The 25,837-nt window shown below is 40.8% G+C and overlaps 1 protein-coding gene across 1 annotated transcript in view; it reads right to left on the bottom strand.

Annotated features, from left to right (window-relative positions):
• Trpa1 (transient receptor potential cation channel subfamily A member 1) overlaps positions 1 to 25,517 on the bottom strand; it is a 40,505-nt gene extending 14,988 nt beyond the window's left edge. Inside the window, exons 1-16 of the mRNA XM_051199749.1 lie at positions 25,361 to 25,517; positions 20,420 to 20,579; positions 18,492 to 18,667; positions 15,357 to 15,464; positions 13,756 to 13,864; positions 13,517 to 13,662; positions 12,545 to 12,681; positions 10,738 to 10,786; positions 8,781 to 8,880; positions 8,132 to 8,232; positions 7,016 to 7,185; positions 6,768 to 6,932; positions 5,372 to 5,486; positions 2,371 to 2,537; positions 1,022 to 1,115; positions 90 to 149 (exon numbers count right to left, since the gene is read on the bottom strand). Coding sequence (XP_051055706.1) covers positions 90 to 149; positions 1,022 to 1,115; positions 2,371 to 2,537; positions 5,372 to 5,486; positions 6,768 to 6,932; positions 7,016 to 7,185; positions 8,132 to 8,232; positions 8,781 to 8,880; positions 10,738 to 10,786; positions 12,545 to 12,681; positions 13,517 to 13,662; positions 13,756 to 13,864; positions 15,357 to 15,464; positions 18,492 to 18,667; positions 20,420 to 20,579; positions 25,361 to 25,471 — 1,968 coding nt within the window. The 5' untranslated portion in view covers positions 25,472 to 25,517. The remainder of the gene's footprint in view (positions 1 to 89; positions 150 to 1,021; positions 1,116 to 2,370; positions 2,538 to 5,371; positions 5,487 to 6,767; positions 6,933 to 7,015; positions 7,186 to 8,131; positions 8,233 to 8,780; positions 8,881 to 10,737; positions 10,787 to 12,544; positions 12,682 to 13,516; positions 13,663 to 13,755; positions 13,865 to 15,356; positions 15,465 to 18,491; positions 18,668 to 20,419; positions 20,580 to 25,360) is intronic.
• Between the last annotated feature and the right edge of the window lie 320 nt (positions 25,518 to 25,837).

The raw sequence follows: 25,837 nt of genomic DNA, 5'->3' as shown, positions 1-25,837 counted from the left end.
AGATTGTAGAACTGAAGTAGCACCACTTTCATGTTTTCAAGGAATTTTTATGAAAGGCACTTCACATTATCATAATAAAATAAACTTACATGATAGTCTTGGCAGGACTTGTCCTCTGTGGAAGGTATCATGCAGAAATCTAAAAGAACCTTTGAGAAAGAAGATCCAGCTGAGATACTGTGGAAGCAAGACGGTGCATGAAAAAGAATTTGTTTCATGTCTAAAATAATGCACAGGCTAGCCTGTGCTTTCCTTTGCTTCATGATCCTTCTCCAGGGAGAACAAGGAATTGGGAGTTTTCTCCAAATGGCACTGCTGCCCTTCAAAAGGGCATGATAAGATAATACCATGAATTTACTTCCTGTCATTACTATGGTCCTTTAAGGTATATATTCATCTGGGATGCAGGAGCCTCATAATCAAGTTCTGCCATGCTTATCAAGCCATAAACTGTTATCTTCATGTTGGAATAGACACACATATTGAACAATAGCTTCCTAATACAAAGAAAGCAATTCTATAAGAACGACCATATATGACCACTACCACTTAACATTAGAGCTGAGTATGAAAAAGAAAACATGGGAGGGACTATTGCACATAGAAGCAGCAGGTGTCCAGCCTAGTGACTCCTGCTCGCTGAGAGGCTCATTCTAGACCTTCTGATTTCTATGGGAAATCGGGTGCCTGTAACCTGAAGGAAGGCATGTTAGGTATAAATGTTAGCAACAAAAGCAAGTGTGAAGAGCTTTCATTCAGCTATCAAATAGTGTGTCTCTGCCCTAAACATGAATTATTTGAAGAAAAATAATCTACTTATCAAATTTCATTACATTATAGGCAATGATTGTTATGATTCTTTTGTCCAAGCAGGCCCTCATTAATTATTTGTTGGTGGCTTTCCCCCATATTTTTAATTTGAAAATTAAAAATAAAGTAGTACTATGAGCTTATGATGCTAAGAGTAAGTCCTCCTCACACACAATATGCCCAGCACACACCCATAGAGACAGAAGCTTACTTTCATGCACTCGGGGAGGTATTCTACCATTTCTGTAATTGGACATCTATTGCTTGGAGAATAATGACTGAAAACTTGAAGACACTCATCCCATCTGTAAATAACACATAAGAGAAACACAGTAATTAATTTTTTTTTCATTGTAGTTGAAGCTGAAGGTTACACATTTGTAGCGGGAGCCTAACTTTAATTGTGTTCTTGAGCATCATGTTCACACACTGGAGCCATGTGAATCAAGATCAATTCATCAATGTTACACTAATCTGTTAGCAGGGATTAGCAATGTGCGTGAAGTCCAGATTGGCTGTTATCTTCGCCGTTGTCTTTCTTTAACTGTCTTGTGAAGAAGGTAGTCCTTTTTCTTCTTTCGCTTCCGCAGTTCTGACATGCTAAGTACTTTCAGAGGTGATTGTGTTAGGTAAAGAAAGTCTTGTTCATAAACTCGAATCAGAAACTTGATATGATATCCATATTTAACTCTTATATTTGTATATAATATACCGTGTTTTGAGTTGCATTGAAAATTATCATGTGTTGAATACAGTAATGGGGGTAGATCCTGTCATAACATTACAGAGTGTGTTGGTTTCTTCACCACCATCAAGAGGGATGGGACTGGAAGATACTTGGTATTCCAAAGAGAAATCTATAGCAAGGAGCAAAGATGAGCTCATTTATCTCTAAGATAATAGCTGTAAGATGAGTCTGATGCTACTACTACCAACACAGATGGAATGTTTATGTGTAAAACTCAAGTGGAATGTCTACATTATTATCAGAAACGATGGCTAAGCACTTTGATTTCCTGGTGTTTGAAAGGGAATGTATTCCTCAAGACTCCATAAGCTCCAAAGGAAGGCTAGATCTGCCTTGAATATAAATATTGGTCACTTTGTATTCCCAAATAGATGACAGGGGTTGTCTGAATATTTATTTGTCCTGCTTTAAAGAAGTGGCAGGCATGGTGACCTGATGGGCTAGCTCCCTAGTCCTAGACCTATCTTCATTGCCATCCAGTTTGGGAAGTTGTGCCAGCAAGATTCCATCAGGCAAGTCCAGGAGGGCAGGCCAGAGTTTGCTTGGCAGTAACCTTGTTGTCAAAAGTTCCCTGGACATGGACCACAGGGGTTTCACAGTCGGCTAAGCAGGTAGCATTGGGCTGTCATGTTTGGTTTGTAGAAACAAAGACTGTGGATGAAGCATTGCCCCCTTTGTTAGCGATAACTGAACAATGGGCACATGTTGACTCAAGGCTGAAGATGTTCTTTCCCTTTCCCTTGTTCTCAGGCTAGGGGGTGCACCTGGTTACCTGAGGATGCAGGTTGCCAGGGAGACAGGAAGACACATACCTTTTACTCCTGATGGTTGTGAGAACCACTTCCTTCCGTTTATTGTGCAGTGCAATATGTAAAAAGGAGGCTTGCTGCTTGTTCAGGACGATGTCGGCATTGTAGCTCAGAAGCATCGCAACAGCCTTGGCATGGCCTTCCCGAGCTGCAAAGTGGAGCGCTGTGTTCTTTCAACAAAAAGAGAGCACAGAAAGTGGATGGAGAGCTGTCAGGTTCCTTTGCCTGGTTTTGTTGCCTTGTTTAATTGCTGAATTTCTTAAAAAATTATCAACAATGTTAGCTACTTAGTAGCAAAGCTAGCTACTTAGTATCCATTTAAACCCCATGTTCACAAAGAATATTTTTCATCCAGACAGAGAGAGAGACAGACAGAGAGAGAGAGAGAGAGAGAGAGAGAGAGAGAGAGAGATATGCTTTCTGGTGCTCTGTGTTGCTTCTATGGTAAGATGACCCCACAAGGACAGATGAGAAGCTGTTAGGGAGGGTAAGGCTCTCGTAGTAAGCACAGAAGCACATGTCCCTGAGGACTTAGCACTTATTAGAACTGCCAGATGTGGGGTTCTACAAGCTCATTAAGAAGTCAGAGACTGGCCTAGAAAGATGGTTCAGGAGGTAACTCTTCCAAAGTTCCACAGTTCAATTCCTGGCAACCATATAGTGGCTCACAACCATCCATAATGAGATCTGGTGACCTCTTCTGGCCTGTAGGCAGAACACTGCATACATAATAAATAAATAAATAAATAAATAAATAAATAAATAAATAAATCTTGTTAATTTCCCATATGAAAATGTTTTTAAAAATAGAAACAGAAACCATGATGGCCTGTCTCAATCACGTATACTTAACACTCTAAACAAACAAGGAGAGATGTAGCTTTAATTGTTATCTTGACACAACCTAAATGAGCCTTTTAGTTGACCAACTGTCTAGATCTGGTCTGTTGGCATGTCTGTGGGGGGTGTGTTTTGATTGCTGATCGTTACAGACGAGCCCAGTCCATTGTGGGCAGTATCATTCCTTCTGCAAAGGTCCCTGGACTAGAAAAGACAGGAAAAAGCCAAATGGGAACAAAAAAGCCAGGGTCCATCTATTTCTCTCTGCTCCTGGCTGTGCATGTGACACAACTATCTGCTTTGAGTTTCTGCCTTGTGCTTCTCTTCAGCCATCGACTGTAGTTTGGGATTGTAAGCCAGCAGACAAATCCCCGCTTGTGTGTTGTCAGGGAGCTCTGTCAAAGCAACGGAAATGAAGCCAGAAACTGGCAGGAAGAACTTGCTAACAAAAACATTGTCCACTGGGGTACAGGTTCTGAAGACAGGACAAATGCAAGATTGAGGGGATCGTGGACAGCGGTTGAGGCTTGACCCTTTGTGATGGGTTGGGGCCCATGGGTAAATGTGAACACTCTGCTGTAGTGGAGATAGGCCAGTGCTGTGGGAAATCCACCACCAACACCTGCAGGAGTGAGGCAAGGCTAGCCCAGGCCTAGGGCAGGAACTGTGTACTGTGGATGGCAGAGCTTCTGGAGAGCCCTTTGGAGCACAGCACAGAGGTTACAAACCTCACATGTTGGACAATGGGACACAGAATTTGGTTCGCTCTGGTGGGGTTTGGTTTCACATCTATGCCATGACCCACTTCTTCTGTGGTTGAGTTCTGGTTACTATTACTGTGATAAAACACTAGAAGCAATGCAACTTGGAAAAGAGAAGGTTTCATTGTTTGTCACCAAAGGACAGGAGCTCAAACAGGAGGGACTGGAAAGCAAGAACTTATGCACAGGCCATAGAGGGGAGCTGTGTACTGACTTGCTCATCATGGCTTGATCAGTCTGCTTTCTTATTGAACTCAGGACCACAAGCCCAGGGGTGTCACTGCCCACAACGGATTCACACACACACACACACACACACACACCAATTAATCACTAAGTAAAAAAGTGCTGTGTATCCTAATCTTATGCAGACATTTTCTCAATTGAGGTTCCCCCATTTCAGATGGCTCTAGCTTGTGTCAAGTTGACATAAAACTTTCCAGCATATTTCCCTTTGGAATAAGAATGCTTAAGCATGTAATTTATTCTTTTACAGAACTGCACCCTTGAGACATTTTGGACTTTTAAAGAGACTTTGGATTTTTAGGGAGTTGGCTTCTTAAGGACTAGGGAATTTTAAATTGGATTGTGTTTCATATATAATATTAATGTGAGAACTTGGAAATAAGGAAAGGAAGGTTACAGTTTATAAGTAGTGTGGGTGTTTGTATGTCCAGTTGACAAGAGGGGGATTATGATGGCTTTGATCGTCACCTTGCCACAGACCAGGGTCCATCTAGGAGCAGAGCCTCAATTAAAGAGCCCTCTGTCTCTGACCATCCGGTGGGCACTGTCGTGAGAGTTAATTGACTTTGCCCCCAATAGGCTGGAAGAACCTTGCTGAGCAGAGAGCAAGCAGCAAGGGTACATTCATTTCTCCTGGCTCTTGTCTGTGGGTGTGATGTGTAGATGCTGTAAGCTCCTGCCTCGTGTGCCCCCCACCCCTGATGTGATAGACTTTAACCTGGAACTGTTAGTCCAACAACCTCCCTCCTCCCCTAAGTTTCATGTCAGAGTATTTTATCACAGCAACAGAAAAAAGAAGAAGAAAAGACTGGAGTAATTGCCAATAAAACACGGTGAAGGTGACTCTCTCAGACTGCTGTACTTTATATCAGATGCCTGTTCTCTTTTCGTTCCTGGGTTCACAGGGAGAGATAATTTTTTCAGGTGAAACCACAGGCTTCTGGAGCTTCAACTAACACATCCCTCGCTGTTTTTCACTTTCTAGTCTCCTTTTACTTATTCTTCACTCTAAGAGACTACTTTTTAAGAAAAGTTCAAAAGAAGGCTGTGAGCAGAGAAGGGGATAGAAAGAGGGTTGTGAAGAGGACTTTTCTTGCAAGCTTGGAAGTTTGTTCTATGTCAAGATTTTGATTTGGTCACAGGGACCTGGTACCTACCCCTTCTTCATCTAGCCGATCGGTACACTTCAAGTTAGTGTCAAGAATGACTTTCATGGTCTGAGTGTACCCACCCATGGATGCATGATGCAAAGCCGTCCATCCATTGTGGTCACTGTTAAAGGGTAAGAAAAGGCATGCAAACGCATTTACAGATCAAACATGGAAAGTGACGGCGCTAAGCTTTTTGTAGTCTGGGCGGGGATGGCAAAGCATGAGATGTAACAACTCGATATTTAGTGTATATTTATATGAGGAAATTTCTATTTAGTGTATATCTATATGAGGTAATTTCAGGCATAGTGGCACGGCTCATTTACTCATAATTGTGATTTGCATGTATACATTATTGAAGTATAAAGGATACATAATGCTCAGTTGTGAGACAGCTTGTGTTGTTTCTAAGCATCTGGGTCTACATTCTCTCATGTTGCCAAAGGCATTTATCCTTTTCACAGAAATTAAAGACACAAATATAGTGAAAGCGTGTCATATTGCTAATACTTTATGAACCATGATATAGGAAGTTGCACAAGTTAATTTTGGTGCTCGTAAGTAATTGTTCAGGTCATGAGAGCCACTTTCCTATTTCAGTAATGCTATAATTAAGCACCAGTGGTGTGGCTGGATCTACACGTGTCCCCTTTGCAGGGCTGATGTTCTGTGTTCCTTTGGGCGAGGCACTCAGTTCAAAGCTGTCACTCATATGCTACTAAGTACTCTGATGAAGAAATTGGCTCATGAACATGAGCCTAAAGATCTGCTTGTTCTCTGCTGCTTCAGTGAAGCTTGAAGACAGCTCATTGCAGCACCTGGAGAAGTGTCTCTAGGTTTTCTTTCCTTTTTACAAAGATTGCTCATGTTTAATATTTTGACTTGGTTTTGTTAATCATGTTAACTTTCCTTAGGTATAAGACAATTCAATTTAGTATGAATTTTTTTTCTCTCATGGCCACATTTTTGTATTTCTCATTTATTAGGCTGAAGGGAAAACCTTTTGTTCTTGAATTGTTTTGTGATTTTATGTTTTGCATAAATGCAAGCATTTACTCACACACAAAATCATGGCTCTATATTTGTCATTTGTACAAGAATATGAAAGAACAATGATATAGAACATGAAGAAATATTTCAAGGGTTCTTGGAAATTCTCCCCTAAAAGACACGTGTCCTGGCAATGAGGTCAGATACCCACACACACAGTTTTCAATTTGAGAATTCCACTGAATTCCGTTTTAGTGTTTCGGACATTATGCATGCTTTGCAAGGTTAAGTGAGGTAGATAGCTTTTGTTTATTGATAGCTAAAGTTTTATGCCATAATTTAAAATATTACAGAAAGCACTCTAAAGTGCCTGAGTTTAAAACGTGCACAATTCGACACATGCATGCCTCACCTGAGGAACAATGCCCCTTTCTTCAGAAGAAGTTGAACAACTTTATCATGCCCATTCTTCGCTGCCAGGTGAAGAGGGGTCATTCCATGGAGATCCCCCTCGTTCAAAAGCCTTGTGTCACTTATGTCTTGTAGAAGCCTCTGACATGTATTGATGCGTCCATAGCTTAAAAGGATCAGGTTCACATGCGTAAGACAAAATATAAGACAGCGACAGGCATGCTTGCGCTTTGGGAGTCTGGTCCTCACCTGGCTGCAAAATGCAGGGGTGATTTCTTGTCTTTGCTTTTGGAATGAATGGACACATTGAAGCCAAGGAGGTTGTTTACAGAGATGGGGACCCCCTGCCTGCACGCATAGTGGAGAGGAGTACACCCGTCATTGTCTTCATCCATCACCAGCTCCTTAATATGCTGCATCTGTGGGCAAAGGAGTATTTTATTATGACTGCCATCGGACTCATAGGGTAGGTTTCAAACTATTCTGTAGCATAGCAGTTTCTAATCTATTCCTTGAATAGTTCTGCAAAGAGTGTAAAGGCAGCTAGAGGAACATATGTGTGGATGAGTTTTCATGCTTTGTCCCTATATCATGCCATGCCAAGGCTTTGAGAGACCCTGCAAGTAGGTAAAATAATGAAGGCTGCATTCTCTGAACTGTTTTATCATGATACCCCTCATCTCCTCTCTTCGTTGTTTCCACAAACACTCAAGAACCTAAGATGTTACGTTAAGCAAAACAAAACAGATGGAGGTCTTGAAATTGGGTTTGCTTAGTTTTGAAAAATAGATTACATGAGAATATAACAGGCAAATTAGTAGGTCAGTCTATGTAATAAGCATTTACTTTTGTTTAAAAAGTTCAAGCCCATGCACATTTTGTTTCTTTACTAAACACAATAACAACACGAAAATCCACTTATTCTGAGAAATACGATACATCACGTGCACTTAACTGTTAAGCGGTAATATTAGCTGGCTTATTAAACATAGCCCTGTCATCGGTGAGTCAAACTGGACTAGTTTTCTTAATTGATGGTGGAACATTACGTATTCACCTTAGAACTTGGCTTTTCCGTTCACAAGCGATTCACACTCATGAAACAGTGATGGGAAATGACTGAGCATCAGTCGGCCGCAGTCAAAGATAAGAGTATAAAAACCCCTTGTAGCTTTCCAAACTCAGTGGGGGTTATCATTATCAACTATCACTATCCCACTTCTGTGATGAAAATAAAGTTTGTTAGAAAATAACCTTTGAAATCCTAGAATGAACTCTCATAACGCTAATGGCAACAAGGTCGGTCTATTGAACTGATTTTATTGAACACAACGCAGTTCACAAAAATTCACGGATATACAACACCTGCATAAACTCTGGCTGCAAATTTCTTAGTCCATAAGGCTGTTGTACAGTCAAGTGTAAAAAGTTGCGCCCCAGATGATCTTTTATGTCTACTTTGGCACCTAGGGGGAAAAAAGTATAGAAAAACAATTGTAGACTCTACTCGTGCGTTTATAAACATGGCTTTGGGTGGCTTCTCAACTTTTGCAGGCATCTATACTTAGGTGGGAGAATTGAACTTACTTTAAAAACAAATCTACTTTACGATGTGTGTGCTTGTGTGTGTGAGTAAGGTGGTGAAAACGTCTGACACTTTACATTTCCATGTGAATTCTTAAGTTTTAAGTATAAAACAGGAATATTAACAGCCCCTTTTGTTCCCACCACTCCAGGCCCGTCTGCAATGGGGACAGTGACATCAGCTATACATATGTCTGCTTTGACAGAAAGCGTACACGTCCAGAAAACTCCTGGTGTTTCATAGCTATCTGATACGCATTCTGTGTTATTGCTATGAAGTATCCTTTCAATATTCTTGACTGAGCACTACTCGAGGCTTTGAATAAATTCCATTAATCTTGGTGTTCACATTATGTGCCCCCATGCCTGGCATGAGACAAACGGTTCACAAATGTTTGCCTGAACAGTCAGGCTTGCTTCTAGTGGGTACCTTTAGAGAGGAGCAAATTCACAATATTCCAAGATGCAGATGCAGTAGCTAAAATAAGAGGAGAGCGTCCTTCTGAATCTGTGCTGTTGATGTCTGCTCCCTAAAACAAAGCACGTCATTCAACAAGAAAGCTATGAGTAGACGAAGCGGCAGCTGACTTTGCAATGCCTAGCTAGGGTAGAGTGTCTGTATTACTCCAGTATCCAATCGAAAGACAAATAAACACGAGGTTACATGACATCTCTCTAAAACTCAAATAACAGTAGAAATCAAGACAGTCTCTCATAATTTCAACAATGAAGTTATTTTCCCATGGTAGGTTCTTGATTCACATCTGCCAAATAGATCAATTACTACTCAAGTTCTTAAAACAAAAGTCTCTCATTTAAAACACTGTTTTAGTCATAAGAAATTATTTTTAAGTTGGGTGGTGGTGACGCATGCCTTTAATCCCAGAACTCAGGAGGCAGAGGCAGGAGGATCTCTGTGAGTTTGAGGCCAGCCTGGTCTATAGAGGGAGTTCTAAGACAACCTGTAAAGCTACCGAGAAACCCTGCCTCAAGAAACTAGAAAAAAAATATTTTTAAATGTCTCTGATTTTTTCCACATTTATTGCTTGTGTGATTTTTAAATCACCAATAAGCAATCATCCACTGAAAAAAATACTTACTTTATTTGAAATAGATAACCAGAGACAACAAAATTGAAATTATAAAGGTAAGAGTTTAATAAAACTCCGTGTTAAAAAAAAATCCACATTTAAAAATTACTTTATGTTATTTTTCTGTGCTATGGAACTATATTCCACATGATAAGAAACAATGTGCCTTTAAAATTCCCATGGAGAAAATTCTGTAATTTGAGCAGAGTAGCAAAATGAGCATAAGCTTTGGGCCAGGCATTATTTCCCTTTGTCCTTGCAGAGCTCAGGAGGCAGTAATGGGCAACGGCAATGGGTGAAGTTCAGTCATGATTCTCTCCACAGGACATTTGCAGGAAAACACACGTGGCACAAAAAGCATGTGAAGCTCTTCCAAATTTTTCTGTGCAAATATCACAAGTTGAATAGTTACTGCTAATAGCCCAGGAAGTGCTAACTACCACTAGAGTAAAGCCTTACTGGTTGTCCAATTGTGGGGCTAATAGACTCAACCACACAACCGCCCATGTGCAGACTTGTGAAAATGCCAGTCAAGAGCTAACCAAGTCTGCTTCTCTAAGGCAAGAAGATCTCACACCTTCACTGGCAACACATCTTCAACATATGGTTTAACTTCATTTCTTCATGGTTTAGAAGATGATGCTGAAGAGGTGGAGCTAAAGGCTTGTGTTGGAAAATGGAAGTGACATAGACGGCCTGTCCTATATCTGCCCCAAGACAGTCATGTTAGAAAGGATCAGCTGACTAGTCTACACCCAACAGTCCTAAGAGGACCCATTCACAGGCCCTCAAAGGAACTTTCTTTGCAACTCTAAGCACATGAACTCTGAGCACAAAAAATTGACAAAAACATTACGATATACACCTTAGTTCTTTTCACCCCACAGGCTGGCTACTGTGCATCCTCAGGAAATGCAGCCTTGTGAATTTGTCAATCAGCCTTCTGGAAACTGGCTGCCAAACAACTGCTCATATTTTTTTTTTTTAACTTCCTTCTCTGCAAGCCTTTAATTCCCACCCTACATTCATTTATAATATAAATTGCAATTAATAGGCAAAATTCTTATGACCATGATTTAAAATAGTACTTCAAAAATTGTATCATATTTGTTTGAGTTTGAAACTAAGATTAAAATAACTTTAATTTCCACAAACATTTCTATTAAATTTGAAATACGTAGATATGTTAATCAAGAACTTTGGTTTCTTTTAGAAAACCCATGCTATATATTTAAATGATGTTTTCAACTGTAAGTAGTAGTTTGAGAAAACTAGGCCTCCCGGTTGAATAATTACCACTGAAATTAAGTAGTCTGCCAGGTCATGGTGATCAAACAATGAGGCTCTGGAAAATAAACAAACAAACAACAAAGAGAATTAAGATTCTATTGAAATATGGGAAAATTAAAGATTCTGTATTCAGAAATACATTTATTGGGACACTGAATAATATACAATGTTAATTTTAAGAATTCAGATTCTGAGTAACATATTTTCAAAGTAATAAAAAAATCAAGAAAAATAAAATACAGCACAAAATTTATTCTCTCATTTTCTAATGAGCTGCCCTTCCTAAAAAACCTTTACTCTGAAGTGAGTAGCAACATCTGTCTTTCAGTAGAGAGGGGAGAACCGGTGGGCATCATCGTGACTGTAGGGATCATGCAAGACGTGCCTATGATGCATCTGTAGCATCCAGAAGGTCTGCTGGGAAGGTGGGTGGCCGGGGCTCCTCTGCAGCAAAGCCCCTGGGGAAGCACCGACTTTCCTGAGCTCTTATGAAGCCTGAACTTACTATGGAGAGAACCGGTCTCTTTAGGGCCATCTCACAGCAGTCACAAGACAATGCTAATTAAGAGCAACTGAAAGCCGCCAGTATTCGTTAAAAAGGTCACTGTACAGATGTGAACGCTAACGACTTAGAACTTGGTTTTCTATCAAATCTGAATCACACACTGTTCCCATTCAAGGCCCTCAGCTACGCTTAACAAAAGTACATATATAAATTTCAGGACACACTTTTCGAGTGTCACCGGAAGTTCACGAGATAAAGCATGGGGGTCATATTTTCCTAACGTCGTATGTGTTCCATAGGTATATTCATATTCTAAAACTATGTTATGAAAAGCCACTGGATGTCCAAATTAACTGAACACTAGACTCAAGGAGCTCTAAGAAGGTCCTAACTCACTTCAGTGGCTCTGATAGAATCTGGGCTGTTAGAATCAGCCCTGGGAGTTCCCAAATTCTTACAGGTTTCTTATGTGAAGTACTTTCCCTTTCATTGATTCGTGTGTGTGTGTGTGTGTGTGTGTGTGTGTGTGTGTGTGTGTGTTACAGTGCACATGTAGAGGTCAGAACACAATTTGCATGAAAGTCTTACTGTTGGCTTCCTTAGTCCTTCCTTGAGGATCAATGACTGACCCAGATCACTTTGGGAAAGCTCCATTTACTATTCTACTTTGATTCCTGAGGGATAATTGAGATTCTAGCTGAAACGCGTCATCGTGGTTGACTCCTTTCTGACCTTTGCCCCTTTCGTGTTTGACTTCAAGCATGACTTATTTGAAAAGCGTATAGCTACTGCAGCTTGCTTTGATTTCCAGTGCAGCGTGCATCTCTTTTTGAACCTTCTCTCTTTCATTTCTATGTATCTTTACTAATGAAGAGAATTGCTGGCATTGTTGAATCATGTGTTATGAATTACACTGTTGATATCATTTGACTGGTGGATTTAATCTATTGCTCAAGTTTTTGCTGACATTTTGGTAATTGTCCATTGATTTGTATATTTTTAGAAACTTGTCACTCTTCATTCATTTTTGCCACTCTTGATTTATTTGTTGGTGGGGTCTTCTGGCTTTCCATTGTGTGTGATTCTGTATCTTCCCTGTGTAGATTTTGTATGTGGGTGTGTTTTCATGATAACACTTATCCTTCTCTCTCATTATTGCAAAGACATTTCTTATGGGTTTATTGAAGAATTCTTTCACTTTCTGGTCATTTGAGAAGAATGACTCAACTTTATAGCCTTCACTACCACTCTGGCCGATCTTTCCCAGCAACATATACTTAACATGGGAATGGCAGGTAGGCTACTTGCCTGTGAAGCAGGGTCTCATGGTTGCCATCAACTGCGTTCACAATGTCACTGCTTCCGGTATAGGATGAGATCATGAGTTTAACGATGTCAGTGGCTCCTTGGGTAGCAGCAAAGTGGAGGGCCATGCATTTGCCGTTCTGTGACAGTGTGGAAGTGAGCATCAGCTTAAAGCTCAGCTTAAGGCTCTACTAACACATGTACATTCAGCAGTGAGTTTATTCTCCCCAGATCTAGGATTTCAGAAGGTGAGGACCTTTTGATAAAAGCCACGAGGCCTCACTAGCAAAGAGGACTCCTAGCAACCCAAGTCCTCTTGGCATATGCTTACATAACCAACAACTGAATGCCATTCTCTGCTCAAGGAGTATGTATGAGTCCCTTTCCTTACTGAGGCAGCTGAAATGAAATAACTTCATAGGAACAGGGCCGTTTCTGCTTCAAAGAGTTTGGAAGTGATGGAAAGAGGCTTTACATGATTAATACCCAATTTCTGCTCCCTCCATAGAGGAAAGGCCTTTATGGTAGCTAACTCAGAACACTATGGGGAAATGCCCCTGTAGTCTATGTTATTCATTTGGTCAGGACCCAGGCTCAGTCAAATCTCTTACATACATATCCTTAGAAGTGAATTGGCTGATCCTTTGTTAAAAGACACAAGCCTTTAGATTAGAACCCAAGACGTTCACAAATGGGCTTCAGTGTTCCGGGCTGTAAGTATTAATGCTATTATCGTTGAGGTTAGGCCTTAATACAGCTATGGCAGTTAAGTGGGAAATGCTCAGTAGCACATCGGCTTGGTCACTTGATTTAGAATATTGAAATTTATAAAATTAGCGAACAGTTTCCTCGGCACTGAGGAACAACATTCCTATGTGCATTCCAATGTCACCTGAGTATAGAGGAGCTACAAAACATTTGGGAAATAATGTATGGGAGTTCTCAAATCAGAGGCCACATAGACTGAACACTTGCCTCTATCATGTCGATGTGTGCCCCATTGTCCAGGCACATTTTAATCATGTCCAAATCACCACTTTGGACTGCGAGGTGGAGTGGGCTGGCTTTTTTATGATTCACAAAGTTAATATGTAGCTCCCTTTTGTAGCCGTGTTCTTCACCTTTAGAAGAAAACACCATTTAAGATGAACAGTGGAAATGAATAGATTTCCGAAAGAAAGGGCATGTAAAACATGTAGAAAGCATCAACTCACCATACTTTAGTATCAATTCCATGCATTTTTTGGCACCGGAAAATGCAGCCTGGTGAACGGGGTAATCTCCCCATTTATTTGATTTACACAGCTTAGCTCCCTTTTCTAACTGGAGGTAAAGGAGAAAGAAAAAATCGGTGACACAAATTTAGTGACAAAGGTAGACAAAAGTTTCTGTACTTCTGGAGGCCTATCTCGTCTTGCAGAGCCCATGGGAGAACATACAGAAAGCTCTGAGGATATGTAGTCTAGGCAAGAAGGCAACCACAGAACCAGGTAAGGCTACAAGAGAGACACTTTGCATCTTTATCAAGATGAAGATACACCGTGACACAAAAATATCAATCGCAATCTCCCAACAAGCTCAACATATTTTTTTTTAATTTCTTATGAAATATTTAATTTTTAAAACACAGGGTTTTTTTTGAGTCATATAAATATTTTCAATTTTAAGATCGCTGTTTGTGGCCAGCAGAAATACCAAGTGTGACAAATAAGAACAATTAGATGGCATCACTTATGGGAAAGTCTAAAGCAGGACGACCCACCATGTTAAAATTTCAAAGAATGAAATACTCTGATTTTATTCCACTTCCTATGGTGCTCTGTTGTTCTAAGTCATGAGTACCCACCATTCAAATAAAAGCAAAATAGTAACACATGTTTGTATAGCAAACCATCAGGGAATATTCGTGTATTCTTTTAGTTCTGAATAGAAGGTAAGTAAGCCGGAAACATTTGAAAAGGAGCTAATTTGATGAAATTCCTGTAATTCTGTCATCAAGGGCACTGCCTAGAACAGAGGCGTCCTCGAGACAGGTGCATCCAATGTCTTGGTGTATCACTCTTGGGACCCTTTACAGAGGGATGGCTGGCTATCTGGATTCAGGCTCTGGAGAAACCATAGCAACTGTGCCAGTCTTGGGAAAGGAACTGAAGTGTTTCTTTGCTGCTTTCTTAGGATCCTAGGATCCTTAGTCTTAGGATCATCACGTAACTCTGTAACCGACCATGTTCATTCATTTTCTCCTTTGATCACTTGAAAGCTCAGAATCAAATGGTTAATTTTTTTGAAATTTTATGTGTATGGGTATTTTACCTTTATGCATGTCTGTGAACCATGTGCATCCCTGATACACACAGACTGAAGGAAGGTGTTAGAGCTCCTAGGGTTATAAATGACTGTAACCCACTTTGTGGGTACAGCAGTCAAACCTTTGTCCCCTGGAAGAACAGCTAGTACTTTTACCACTGAGCCATCTCTTCAGTCCCGGGATCAAAAGGTTCTAGTGTCATACTGGTTGTTATATTTTGGCTTTATATTCTAGCCCTACTGCCAGATTCATCTTAATCCCTACCTGGATTTTCTTTTTACCTTGATTTTTTTCCTTTCATGCTTCATTTTTAGTCTTCTGTACACAATCTCAGGTCCCCATTGGATCGTAGAGTGTATCCACATAAAAAGCGCTTAGAAGTAAGTTCTTTAGACCTATTTTCTGTATTTCCTGTTCTGCTAAGGACATACCATGAAATGCTTCCTAACTAACAGTCTGGGACAGGTTCACAGAAAGAAAGCCACCGAGTGTGATCGATTTACAAACCAGTATCTGCAAAGATTCACTGTTGTCCTTGGTACACGCAGACATCAAAGCTGTGTTTCCATTCTCTCCTTCTAAGTTGATGTTAGTGGTGTTGTGCTCAGTCAAGACCTGGACAAAACAAAGCAATCATTGTTAAAGAGCTAAGCTGCTGGTTTTCAAATACGGTCACGTCCCCTGGTAGACTCGATTGCCAAACTCTATGTCTGACTCATCTTTTCCAATCCCTCTCCCATAGAATATATAATACGTAAAATACGATGATAAAACTCAGCATGGACTTAAAATCTTTTTTTCCCCCCTCCAGTTCTGGTAACTGAACCTAGTAGCTCATGCTTGCTGGACAATGTTCAACTACTGAGTCATTTCCCCAGACTTATATGTAGATTTCTTTTCAATGTTGAGACAGGGTCTCATTGCCCAGGATTGCCTTTACTTTACAGTGTACTTTTATGCAAAGACTTGAATTTACTTTCATTCGTCATTAGCCCCTGTACAGCTGGATCACAACCCTGCACCAACTGGCCTAGCAGTTAAATTGGGTTTGTCATTGCTGCTTGTTTATGTGTTAAAGCTTATCAAACCAGCTGTTTTCTAAAATCCTCTACTTCTGTGAAATAAACAAGTTCCTAGCAGAACTCCTTCCCAACAGAATGCATTGCAGTGTGTTGCTTAGCAGATAAATTAGGCTAACTAATGAGTTCTATTCATGAGAGAAAACTGGAGCTTTGCTTTAGTGCATAAGAACAAATGGGGGAACTCATTATAGATGAAATTAGAAATAAAGGATCCCCAGACTTCAGGCACCTTCAGGGTCCATTCTTCAAATCCAGACTCACATGCAAAGGGACCCATGAAGGTCTACTAGAACATTCTCCCCATCCCTGCCCTCGTAGAACTGTAGACTACAGATCTGCAATTGTATGTCATAAGCATTATCTTTCAAAGGCTGAGTCAAATTCTAGGTGGCAGTGGTCACAGAGAGAGCAGCTGAACTATGTACCCACTTCAATTCACTCATGACCAGACATGTCTAGACCTCTACAGTACTCTCCAGGGCCCTTTGATAAGAATCCAGGAAATCTGAGGAAAGGCTTAAACTACTGAGCAAGATTAAGCCCCAAGGAAAAAGGCCATCAAGATAGGGAATGGTCCCCAGAGAACACTGCCTTTGTAAGAACTTTAGGTGATTCATAGATTACTGTTTTGGATTTTTAAAACTTCATAACCTTATAGATAATGGTGAGTATTCTAGGGGAAAGCTGGTAGCTCAAACAGTGAAAATTAGTTTTGGACTTGGAAAGGTTGAACAGGTGCAGGCTAGACCATTGCCATTGCTAGAGAGATAGGCTGGGGGCAGAATTGCTGTCCATACACAATCTCCTTATCTTCCTCCTATTGTCAACAACTAGGCAGTTAAAAACACAATTAGACATGGTTATGACTGATAAAAAAAAAAAATCTAACTCTCCAACAACCGTAGTTTTCTCTCTTGGCTTTGTGTTGTCCGGGGCAACTAGTTTTTGTTGTTTCCTTTTTATCTATACCCTGATTTCATAAATTAGCTATGGGCTTTACTTCTGGACTTTTATTTCTGTGGCTGGTCAACAATTCCCTGCCTTTGAACTCCCAAATCATGCTTTCCAAGACAAGATACATTAAGCTAATGACCATTTATTTATGAGAAGAGCTCCATGAGGGAACAAATGGTACCTCTGGGCAGTCCCTGCAGCCGCTAACAATGAAAGCGACACCTGGATGGTGGGTAATGCAGACATGAGGGAGAAGGCAAAGAGCCTGTGCCCACCGACATTATCTAGCACCTTCTAGGGGAGTCCTCAGTCTCCACAGTTACCAGTTTTTCAGCCACCCCTTCTGTTTATTCATTCTCCTGTTTCACTCAGATAATTACTATTTACCAGGGCAGTATCATGAGCTGCGGGCTTGTTCAGGCAAATAAGACATTGCTGTTCCTTCTAGACAGCGGGGGAGGGGGAACATCAACATTTAAGGACACTGTCATGCCACAAAAGTTAAGGCAGACTTCAAAACCAAGGCACAGCAGGCACAATGAAAGGGACTCCACTCTCTATCCCTATGTTAGCATTCAGCCCTTTCCAAGAGCTGGGAGGAAAGCTTCTGTAGCAAACGAGCCTTGGAACTCTCCTGTGTGGTTAACTGACAACTGGCTTGGGTGTGGATTAGCATATCCACTAGAAGTCATACCTTCCAGTATTGTTTCCACAGGAAAACCTATTGTTAAGTTCCAAATAGCCTAAGCTTCAAAGTGACATTCTAGAACAGTGGTTCTCAACCTTCCCAATGCTCTGACCCTTTAATACAGTTCTGCATGTTATGGTGACTCCCCAACCATAAAATTATTTTGTTTTTACTTCACAGTTGTGATTTTGCTACTGTTATGAGTCATAAATATCTCATATTCAGTATCCCTGATATGTGACCCCACAAAGGGGTGGGGACCCATAGGTTGAGAAAAACTGCTCCAGAACATAATCCATCCATGGTAGTCCTCTTTGAGGAAGCAGATCCGCCTTCTGATGTACCTGTGAATCTATGAGGTGCAGTCTAAATGCCATGGGCTAAGTCCTACCCTTTAAATAGTTACCAGGATTCCTCCAGTTGAGGAAATTCAAGCATTGGGGGGAAAATCCCACATATGATCTCTAAATCTGTTGTGTTTAACGGGCATATCCTAACTATGGGTTCTGCATCACTAAGGTTCTAACCCTTTGCATTTTAGTCATAGAGAAAAGCCCAGAGCTGGAGTTGTACAACTTTAGGCAAGTTATTTCATTGTCTCTGTGCCTTTTACTCAGCTGTGGAATGAAGACACTAATATTCTTAATTGATATATGGTCCATTGCCATTGTCATCATTAATTATCACCAGCACCAGCACCGCAACCGTCATCTATTATTATTCTCTGTCTCATTACCCTCACTCCTCATCATCATCATCGCCACCATCATTTGGTGAGAAATAAACATCGCAGTTATGTTTCATTTGCCATTGCATGACATTTGAAGTTGGCCGTTCTGGAAGAGGGAACAAGTCAGATGTGGATTCTGGCCCGTTCCCCAGTGTCAGCCCCTATTCCCAACTGGCCAGCAGCCTCACCTTGGTCAGGTCATTGTAGGAGGCCTGCACAGCTATGTGAAGAGGTGCCATCATGTTGTTGTTTCGGAGGTTTGGATTTGCTCCTTGGCTAAGAAGAAACTTCACACTTTCAACTTGGTTTTTTTCGGCAGCCCAGTGTAGTGGGGTATTTCCACTACTATCCATTATATTCAGCACTAAAGAAATAACAAACTATTCATTAAATTTTGTTTGGTTATGTATTTAATACATTCAGATTACATCCACTTCAAAACTCAGTGTCAAGTGTTTTAGTTCTCAAAATTATCTGATGGATACTATTTGAGAATATATGATAGTATGTACCGATTTTACATATTGTGTTAATTTTCTTTATGTAGTATCTATAAAAATAGATCCTCTCGTTACTAAACTTTCATATGTATATTAATTTCATAATTGTCATGTAATGTGAGACTACATCAGAGTTGATCCTAAGTAAGTCCTCTATGACTGTGATTTCACTCAAGCTTGCAATGGCTCAAAGGATGTACCCAGGACAAATGGGCAGAAAGATGAAGATGCTGAAACCTAGAGAGACTGAAAGTCCTCCTGCTTCCAACACTGCTACTAAGGAGTTGTGTGAATCACTCCACTGTCTCAGTCAGACTCAGATATATATATATATATATATATATATATATATATATATATACACACACACATATATATGTATATATATGTTTGTGTGTGTGAGTGTGTGTATATATGTATATATATGTACTTATTTATATGCATATTGTATTCTGTTTGTATAAAAAACCACACTCCTTACAAAGCTATGGCGAGAATGATATTGGGTCACATATATAAAGATCTTAGCGGAGTGCGTGGCCTACTACAAGGGTTTCAAAAATGCTCACGAGAAAGTGACAGGTCACCAATAAACTCCCCGGCTAGATTTTGAGCCCTTGGTGGTGGACATGCTTTCCATATTTGTACAGTGTACATATGGTAATATTTGCCTTGTGAATCTGCATATGAATAGACTGTTCTTCACTCTTTGTCACCCTGTGGCTATGATAAGGCAGTCATGGTGGTATAGCACTAAGTCTGAAGGAAAGGGAAAGTACGCATGCATGAATTGGACTTGGTAACCATCAGCTGTAGTGGGAACCACGAGGCAGCCAAGTTTCCTGTCTCCCCCCCCCCATTTTAACATTGTCTTTCATTCATGCAAGTTTTTAATGCTCAGCCCACGCCCCCCCACACACACCTTAGAACCCCATTCTGCTTAAGAAAGATAAGATATTCTATTCAGCATCAAACAAGCAGCTTCATTCACCAACATTCATCTTAGCTTGACCACTGCTCACAATTCATTTTCCTATAACCACGGGGGCTTTCCAAAGCAGGACTTCCTTGTGGTCTCTTCTCTCGTTGCTGCCTTGGTAGCAGCTGATCTACCTAGCTTAGCGTTCCAGTGACTGACTTCTCTCCTGCCTGAGTCCGACCACTCCTTTGTCCACCCCACTCTATCTCTGCCAACCATCTCTTTTGGTCCGTTCCCCTAGCTACCCTCTTACTAACAATCCCTGGTCTCCTAAACTATGCCTATGAATGTTCTCGGTCTCATCCACCTCTTAGGCAAGGCCCTAGAGTGGTGGCTCCATCTTCAGCAGTTCTGATTATGTGTGATATTTCCAAGAGGATATGCCCAGGATACACAAACTCACAGCATAGAAATCTAACACTCCCACACTGACTTTGTCCCTGTTTGGTCGGGTTGGTCAAGCTGTTCACCTAATCTCCTAAAGTAGAACTCATGCAGTCCACTCCAGCTCCCAGCCCATGCTCTTCACACTCAGTCAACGCATAAGCACTGTCAATGTCACAGGTAAAAATTCCTGGTTGTCCACAAATCTAAGAGGATGACGGCCTTATGAACCTGCACTGTAACACTTGGTTACCTTCACAGGAAGAACCGTGGATGATCATCTTCATGAGTTCAACTTGACCTTCTGCTGCTGCATGATGCAAAGGGGAGACATTTTCATCCTCATATTTGCTTAGCTTTCTTCGGTTCTTCATAAAGTCTTCTAATCTATACGTATCTCCTTCAATGTCCACCTAGAGGAGTACACAAAGTTCATTGCCTAAAACAAGCACGTGTAAACTTTGAAATATAAAATTGGTCATGTAATAATAGCCATAAGACTTTACTACTGCGACGCTTGCTGCAACACCTTTCTTAAGGAACACAGTGCATAGAGACATAAAGTAGGAAAATACCTTTGCATTGATAAATATATTAAACAAATGTTTCATTTTTCTGGCCATAATTTTACATATGTTAAAAAATAAAGGCCTCAAGAAAAGTTTTGAAGGGAGTTTTACAAAATATGCTCTGAGAAATTATATATTAAAAAATACAGAGGGCTTTGCTTTGCTGGGTGACATGTATTTCAGTTACAGCAAGAGGAATTTCACAGACTGAAAATGATCACAGTGGACACATGTTATCCGAAATGTTATCTGGGAAATGTTATCTGAAAGTCCTTAGTTTGCAGTTAATAGACCCTGACAAATGTAGTAGGAAGCAAAGTCTATGAATGTGATGGTTACTGAGTCTAGTAGTCTAAAGGAATGTATCTTTTTTGGCTCCTTCCACCTGCAGTCAGTCTCCATCCAGCCCCGCCTTACACACTGAAGCTAGGATCATCCTGAAGCAGTGTCCCCTAAGGGACTTGTTCAGGGATCTAAAACAGCTGCCCTACTCTGGAGCATGAGAAATTCCTGGTCAAATTCAAGAATTTTCACTTGATACCCATAAGGACAATAAGCAATTTCTTTATTTGGCTATTTGAAAGTTCTAAACATCTGCCTTACACAGAAAATGGAGAACTTTTAAAAATCAATGATTGCAGAAATATTTTACTATTTCCCAATTTTTTTTATACAAGATTTCCATCACTACTGATATATTTACAAGTGAATGGTTAGGCCCTGCTTCCTGGAGGCTGGCCTAGAACCTGCTGTGAGGCTTAGGATGCCCTAATATCCCTGACCCTCTTGCTTCTACCTACTTAGTATTCAGACTATAAGTGTGAGCCACTACACCAGGTATGTATTTAGTTTTTAGCCACTTTCTAATACACAGTAGCTGTAGCTCACACAACCAGGCCCTCTCCAGGACAGTGTGCCAACTCAAATGGATTCTAAGACAAAAGTTTGAGAAACACTCTGATTCTTTCTTCTTCTGTCATTTTGTTCAATGTTTGTTGCACATTTGCATGCTCCATTTTTCCTGATATGTTCATATGCATATTTTCTTTTTCAGAGAGGAATAGAAGAAAGGAGCTTTCACAAAGAACATAGAGGAACATAAAGATTTTTGCTTGCTTTTAAAGACAGGGTATCATGTGTCCCCATGTTTGGCCACAAACTTGCTTTGTTACTGAGGTTGACCTTGAAGTTCTGATTGTACCGTTACTACCTCTTGAGTGCTCAGATTGCAGGCTTGTACAACCACTCAAGTTTATTCTATGCTCACATTCAAACCCAGGTCTACATCCGTGCAAGGGCAGTAATCTATCAGCTGAGCTGTGCCTCAGCTCCCCATAGATTTTTTTTGTACACACTAAGCTACTTATTGACTTTTAGTTTCCTAAGGGTTTAAAATACACAAAATAGAAAGAAATCACAGAAGTCCATTGCAGTTCTGGGTAACACCATGCTTCAAATTATTTGTCATTGTAGCTTCCAGATTTCCAAACATGCTACCAGGTGAAAACATTTGCTTCTTTTGCCTGCTCTTGGGACCCCTTTCCTCCTTCCGGGTTGCCTCATCTAGCCTTCATATGAGGGTTTGGCCTGCTCATATTATAACGTGTTATGTCATGCTCTGTTGATGCCCTGGGAGGACTTCTGTTTTCTGAAGAGAAAAGGGGAAGAGTGGATCTGGGGGGTGAGGGGAGTTGGAGGAAGGATTGGGAAGAGGAGAGAGAGGAATCTGAGGTCAGGATGTGATATATAAAAGAAGGAAAATAATTGCCTGAGTTGTTTTCAAAGCTATTTCTCCATAACTACTTCTTTACAAAGACCCAAAACAAAATGTACTACGCACAAGGCAGTAGCTTCGAATAGATAGCATGATAAATTCTTCTCAAAAATCAGAAATAGTCCCCAAACAAAAGATCAAGAAAATTGCTTTGAATTCTCCTTGTGGCTATGACTAGTCACCTTTGCCACATAAGGTAGCTGTCAAAACATAAGTTGTTATTTTAAAGCATACTGCAACACTTCATTATTGCAAAGAAAAAGTACCAAATAGAGCAGTGATGAATTTAGCATATTAAAATTAATTCACTAAATGCGACAATAGGAGAAACTAAAATATGTAAATTTCCCATTTTGAATTTTGTTTCTCTTGTCACATAATAGAACCTAAAATAAACAAACAACAAAAACACCTTTATGTTGGCAGTGCCTTGAACAAAGATGCGGCACTTTCCAACCAAGAAACAATGCCATGTGCTCTTAGTGACTATACGATAGTATAAAGACATCCAGCCATTCTCAGATATACATACAATTAATAATTAAGCTGAGGTTCTTGGAGAAATGGGGCTTTCTTCCTCTCAATGTCTTGCCTTCCCAAAGAAATTGCTCATCTGAATGTGTTTGAATGTCCTTTGAATGATAACAGGGGCACTATTGCCCATCACCAGTGCTGGACACAGCAATGTACAAGTCTGCTCAGTGATAAGTGAACCCTCCACACTCGTTAGAGGAGGGACCAGGTTCAGAATTTCACAAGATGCTACTGAGTCTGCAGTGATAAAACAGCCTATAAACATGCCACAGGAACTCACGAAGTGTGTCAAACTCTCTCTCTTCAAAGCCTGACTTGTCATCAGGAAATTCCTAACAAAAGTTCTTAAGACACACCTGAGATGCTCACAGATAAATTACTATATAAAATAAGACCATTTGATGCTACTTACTTGCTGTACATTTTTTTTTGTAATGGGGTATTTATTAAGAAATATCTTTGAAAACACTTTAGGCATATGCTTTACTTGGTTGCACATTTTCAAATCTGGAAAGCAAACTGAGGAATCACTTTAATCTCGGTGTTTAATCCCAGAGCTGCAATCCCAGAGCTGTTTTTTTCCCAGGTTGTAAATTGAAGCCTCTGGTGGGTTACATATAATAATTAGTCTAGTATGGTTTCCTGTTTTGAGTAGTCCCTAAGCTCTTAAGCTCTTCAATTCCAATTTCCATGACTATATTCAAGACACTAAGCACTAGATCACTTTTATAGAAGTTAGTTCTAAATTAAGCCCTTCAAATTAGAAACTTGGGGCCCATCTGCTTGAATGCAATATATCTAATCAGAATAAGATCGAAAGGGGAAGAAAACTAAGGTGAGAAACTATATATAGCTAGAGCATGCTTAAATGCCAAAGTATTTTTTTTAAAGTATTAACTTGAGTTAAATCCATTGAGTTAGTCAATGAAACTAAAGATACTAAAATAAAAAACAAAGAAACTATTAGGGCTGGATAGCAGAAATTCTTCTACAAATCTCTAGAAAACTGAACTTAAGTGAAGGATTTTTTGAAATCTTAAAATTTCTTTCTGCCCCACATTAATTGTAATGACAGCACCCTAGTTCTGAAAATCACCTATGGTGGTTTTCTTCCTAGTGAAACAAAAGGCCTTGGTTAATATGCTCAGTTTAAGTTAAATCTGGAGCCTTTGTGCATGCGTTTCTGTGAGGGAGGACACCTCTGACTCATGCTGGCAAAGCTAAACAAAACCCCAAAGCAAACAAAAACCACCGACTCAGTACATAAGCAGTTAAATAAATTATGATGTGTTCCCCACAAAGGAATGCTGTGAAGTGGTTACCAAAAACAAACAAACAAACAAAAAGGTAAAAAGGTAAATTTCCAAGTACTTAATTGAAAAGTATTCTAAAAAATTTACTTCATGTGTGAATCATGTGAGCTCTGTGAACGTTTGTTTGCACAAGCATTTCGTTTTCTCCTGAAAAAAAAAATGCATAAGGAAATAGTAACATGATTTCGAATTTGCAGTGGGTGTTGAAAAGCCACAGCTAGCATCTTGGTAAGAGAGCCCTCCCTTCTTGCTGTCAAGCTAAGGAACTCTAATGGGGTTTCTGGGCAGCAATAGCCAGCCTCTACCCTTCAGAGCACAGTGGCGGCATCAGTTTCAGTTTGGCAGCCAGTGCGGCTTTCTTGAAGAACTGAGAACTCAAAAGCCCCCCATCACTGCTGTCCTCCGTTCCTCACTAGCTCCTCCCCCCAGGAGAACCCAGACATACCCACTGCTGGTCTAGCCTCAGTTTGTCCTCACCCACCCGGCACCACTTGCCAGCGCAGACTTCTGTTTGGCTTTTAGACAAAACTGCTTCTCCACCCCAGCCAGACTCTTGTTAGGTCGCTATCTGACTACCAGATCCTCAGCGCTAGGCAGCAGTTTCAGTTCACTTTCCAAGGGGGGTGGGGAATAATTTGCTTAAACGTCCAAGTGGAACAGCACACACGCCAATTTTGTCCTGGCTTTCTGCAGTCCGGGGACTGTAACTCTGTTACATATTAAAAGTACTCCAGGGAACTATCAGTCCATCTCCTGGCAAGACAGGGTTAAGGAAGCAAGTAAGCAAAGCGAAGGACCACCAGGCAGCATCGAGAAGGTGTTGTGACCCCAGGCTTAAGCATCACTCACTGTGCTCAGTACCTGATACTCCTGCCTTGTCCACACTCACTGCTTCCTAAACTTGTATAGCAAATGCATCAGAATACCACAGGCAGGTAAAGCCTCAGCCTCCACTCCCCACGCTGCCCGAGCATGCTCCAGACCACAGGTGGATTCCCCAGTACCTTAAAGGAGTCCTTGGAGTGGTCCATGTCTTCCTGTACGCCCCGATAGACAACGCCCTGGAGCTCCTTTCTCTCCTCAGGGCGCAGCATTCTCTTCAGGCTGCACTTCATTGACTCCACCTGGACGCCAGCTGGCGCAGCTGCTCCCCACAAGGTGGCACCTGGTGACAGAGCACTGTGAGCCTGAGCAGAGCTTGGGACCTGCACCCGGGCTCTGCTAGGGAGATCCCTGCATCCAAAGCCCAGCTCAGCCAGAGGGTACAAGGGAACTTGTGTGAACAGTGGTCCCCGCAGGGCTACTTGTAGAGCAAGCGGCAGGCGGGGCTCGGGATCCAGAAACGAACCACGTGGGCCCAGGGCTGGCCTCTTTAGAGGGACACACACAGTGAGATTCCAAATGGGTGCGGATGCAATGAATTTGTTAAAGATAAAAACATCTCAAAGAAATGTCCTCCGGGGAGGGAGGCGTGGAGAAGA

Source organism: Phodopus roborovskii, unplaced genomic scaffold, assembly GCF_943737965.1.
Source record: "Phodopus roborovskii unplaced genomic scaffold, PHOROB, whole genome shotgun sequence".
Lineage (NCBI taxonomy): Eukaryota > Metazoa > Chordata > Mammalia > Rodentia > Cricetidae > Phodopus > Phodopus roborovskii.
This window is presented reverse-complemented; position numbering and strand designations above follow the sequence as displayed.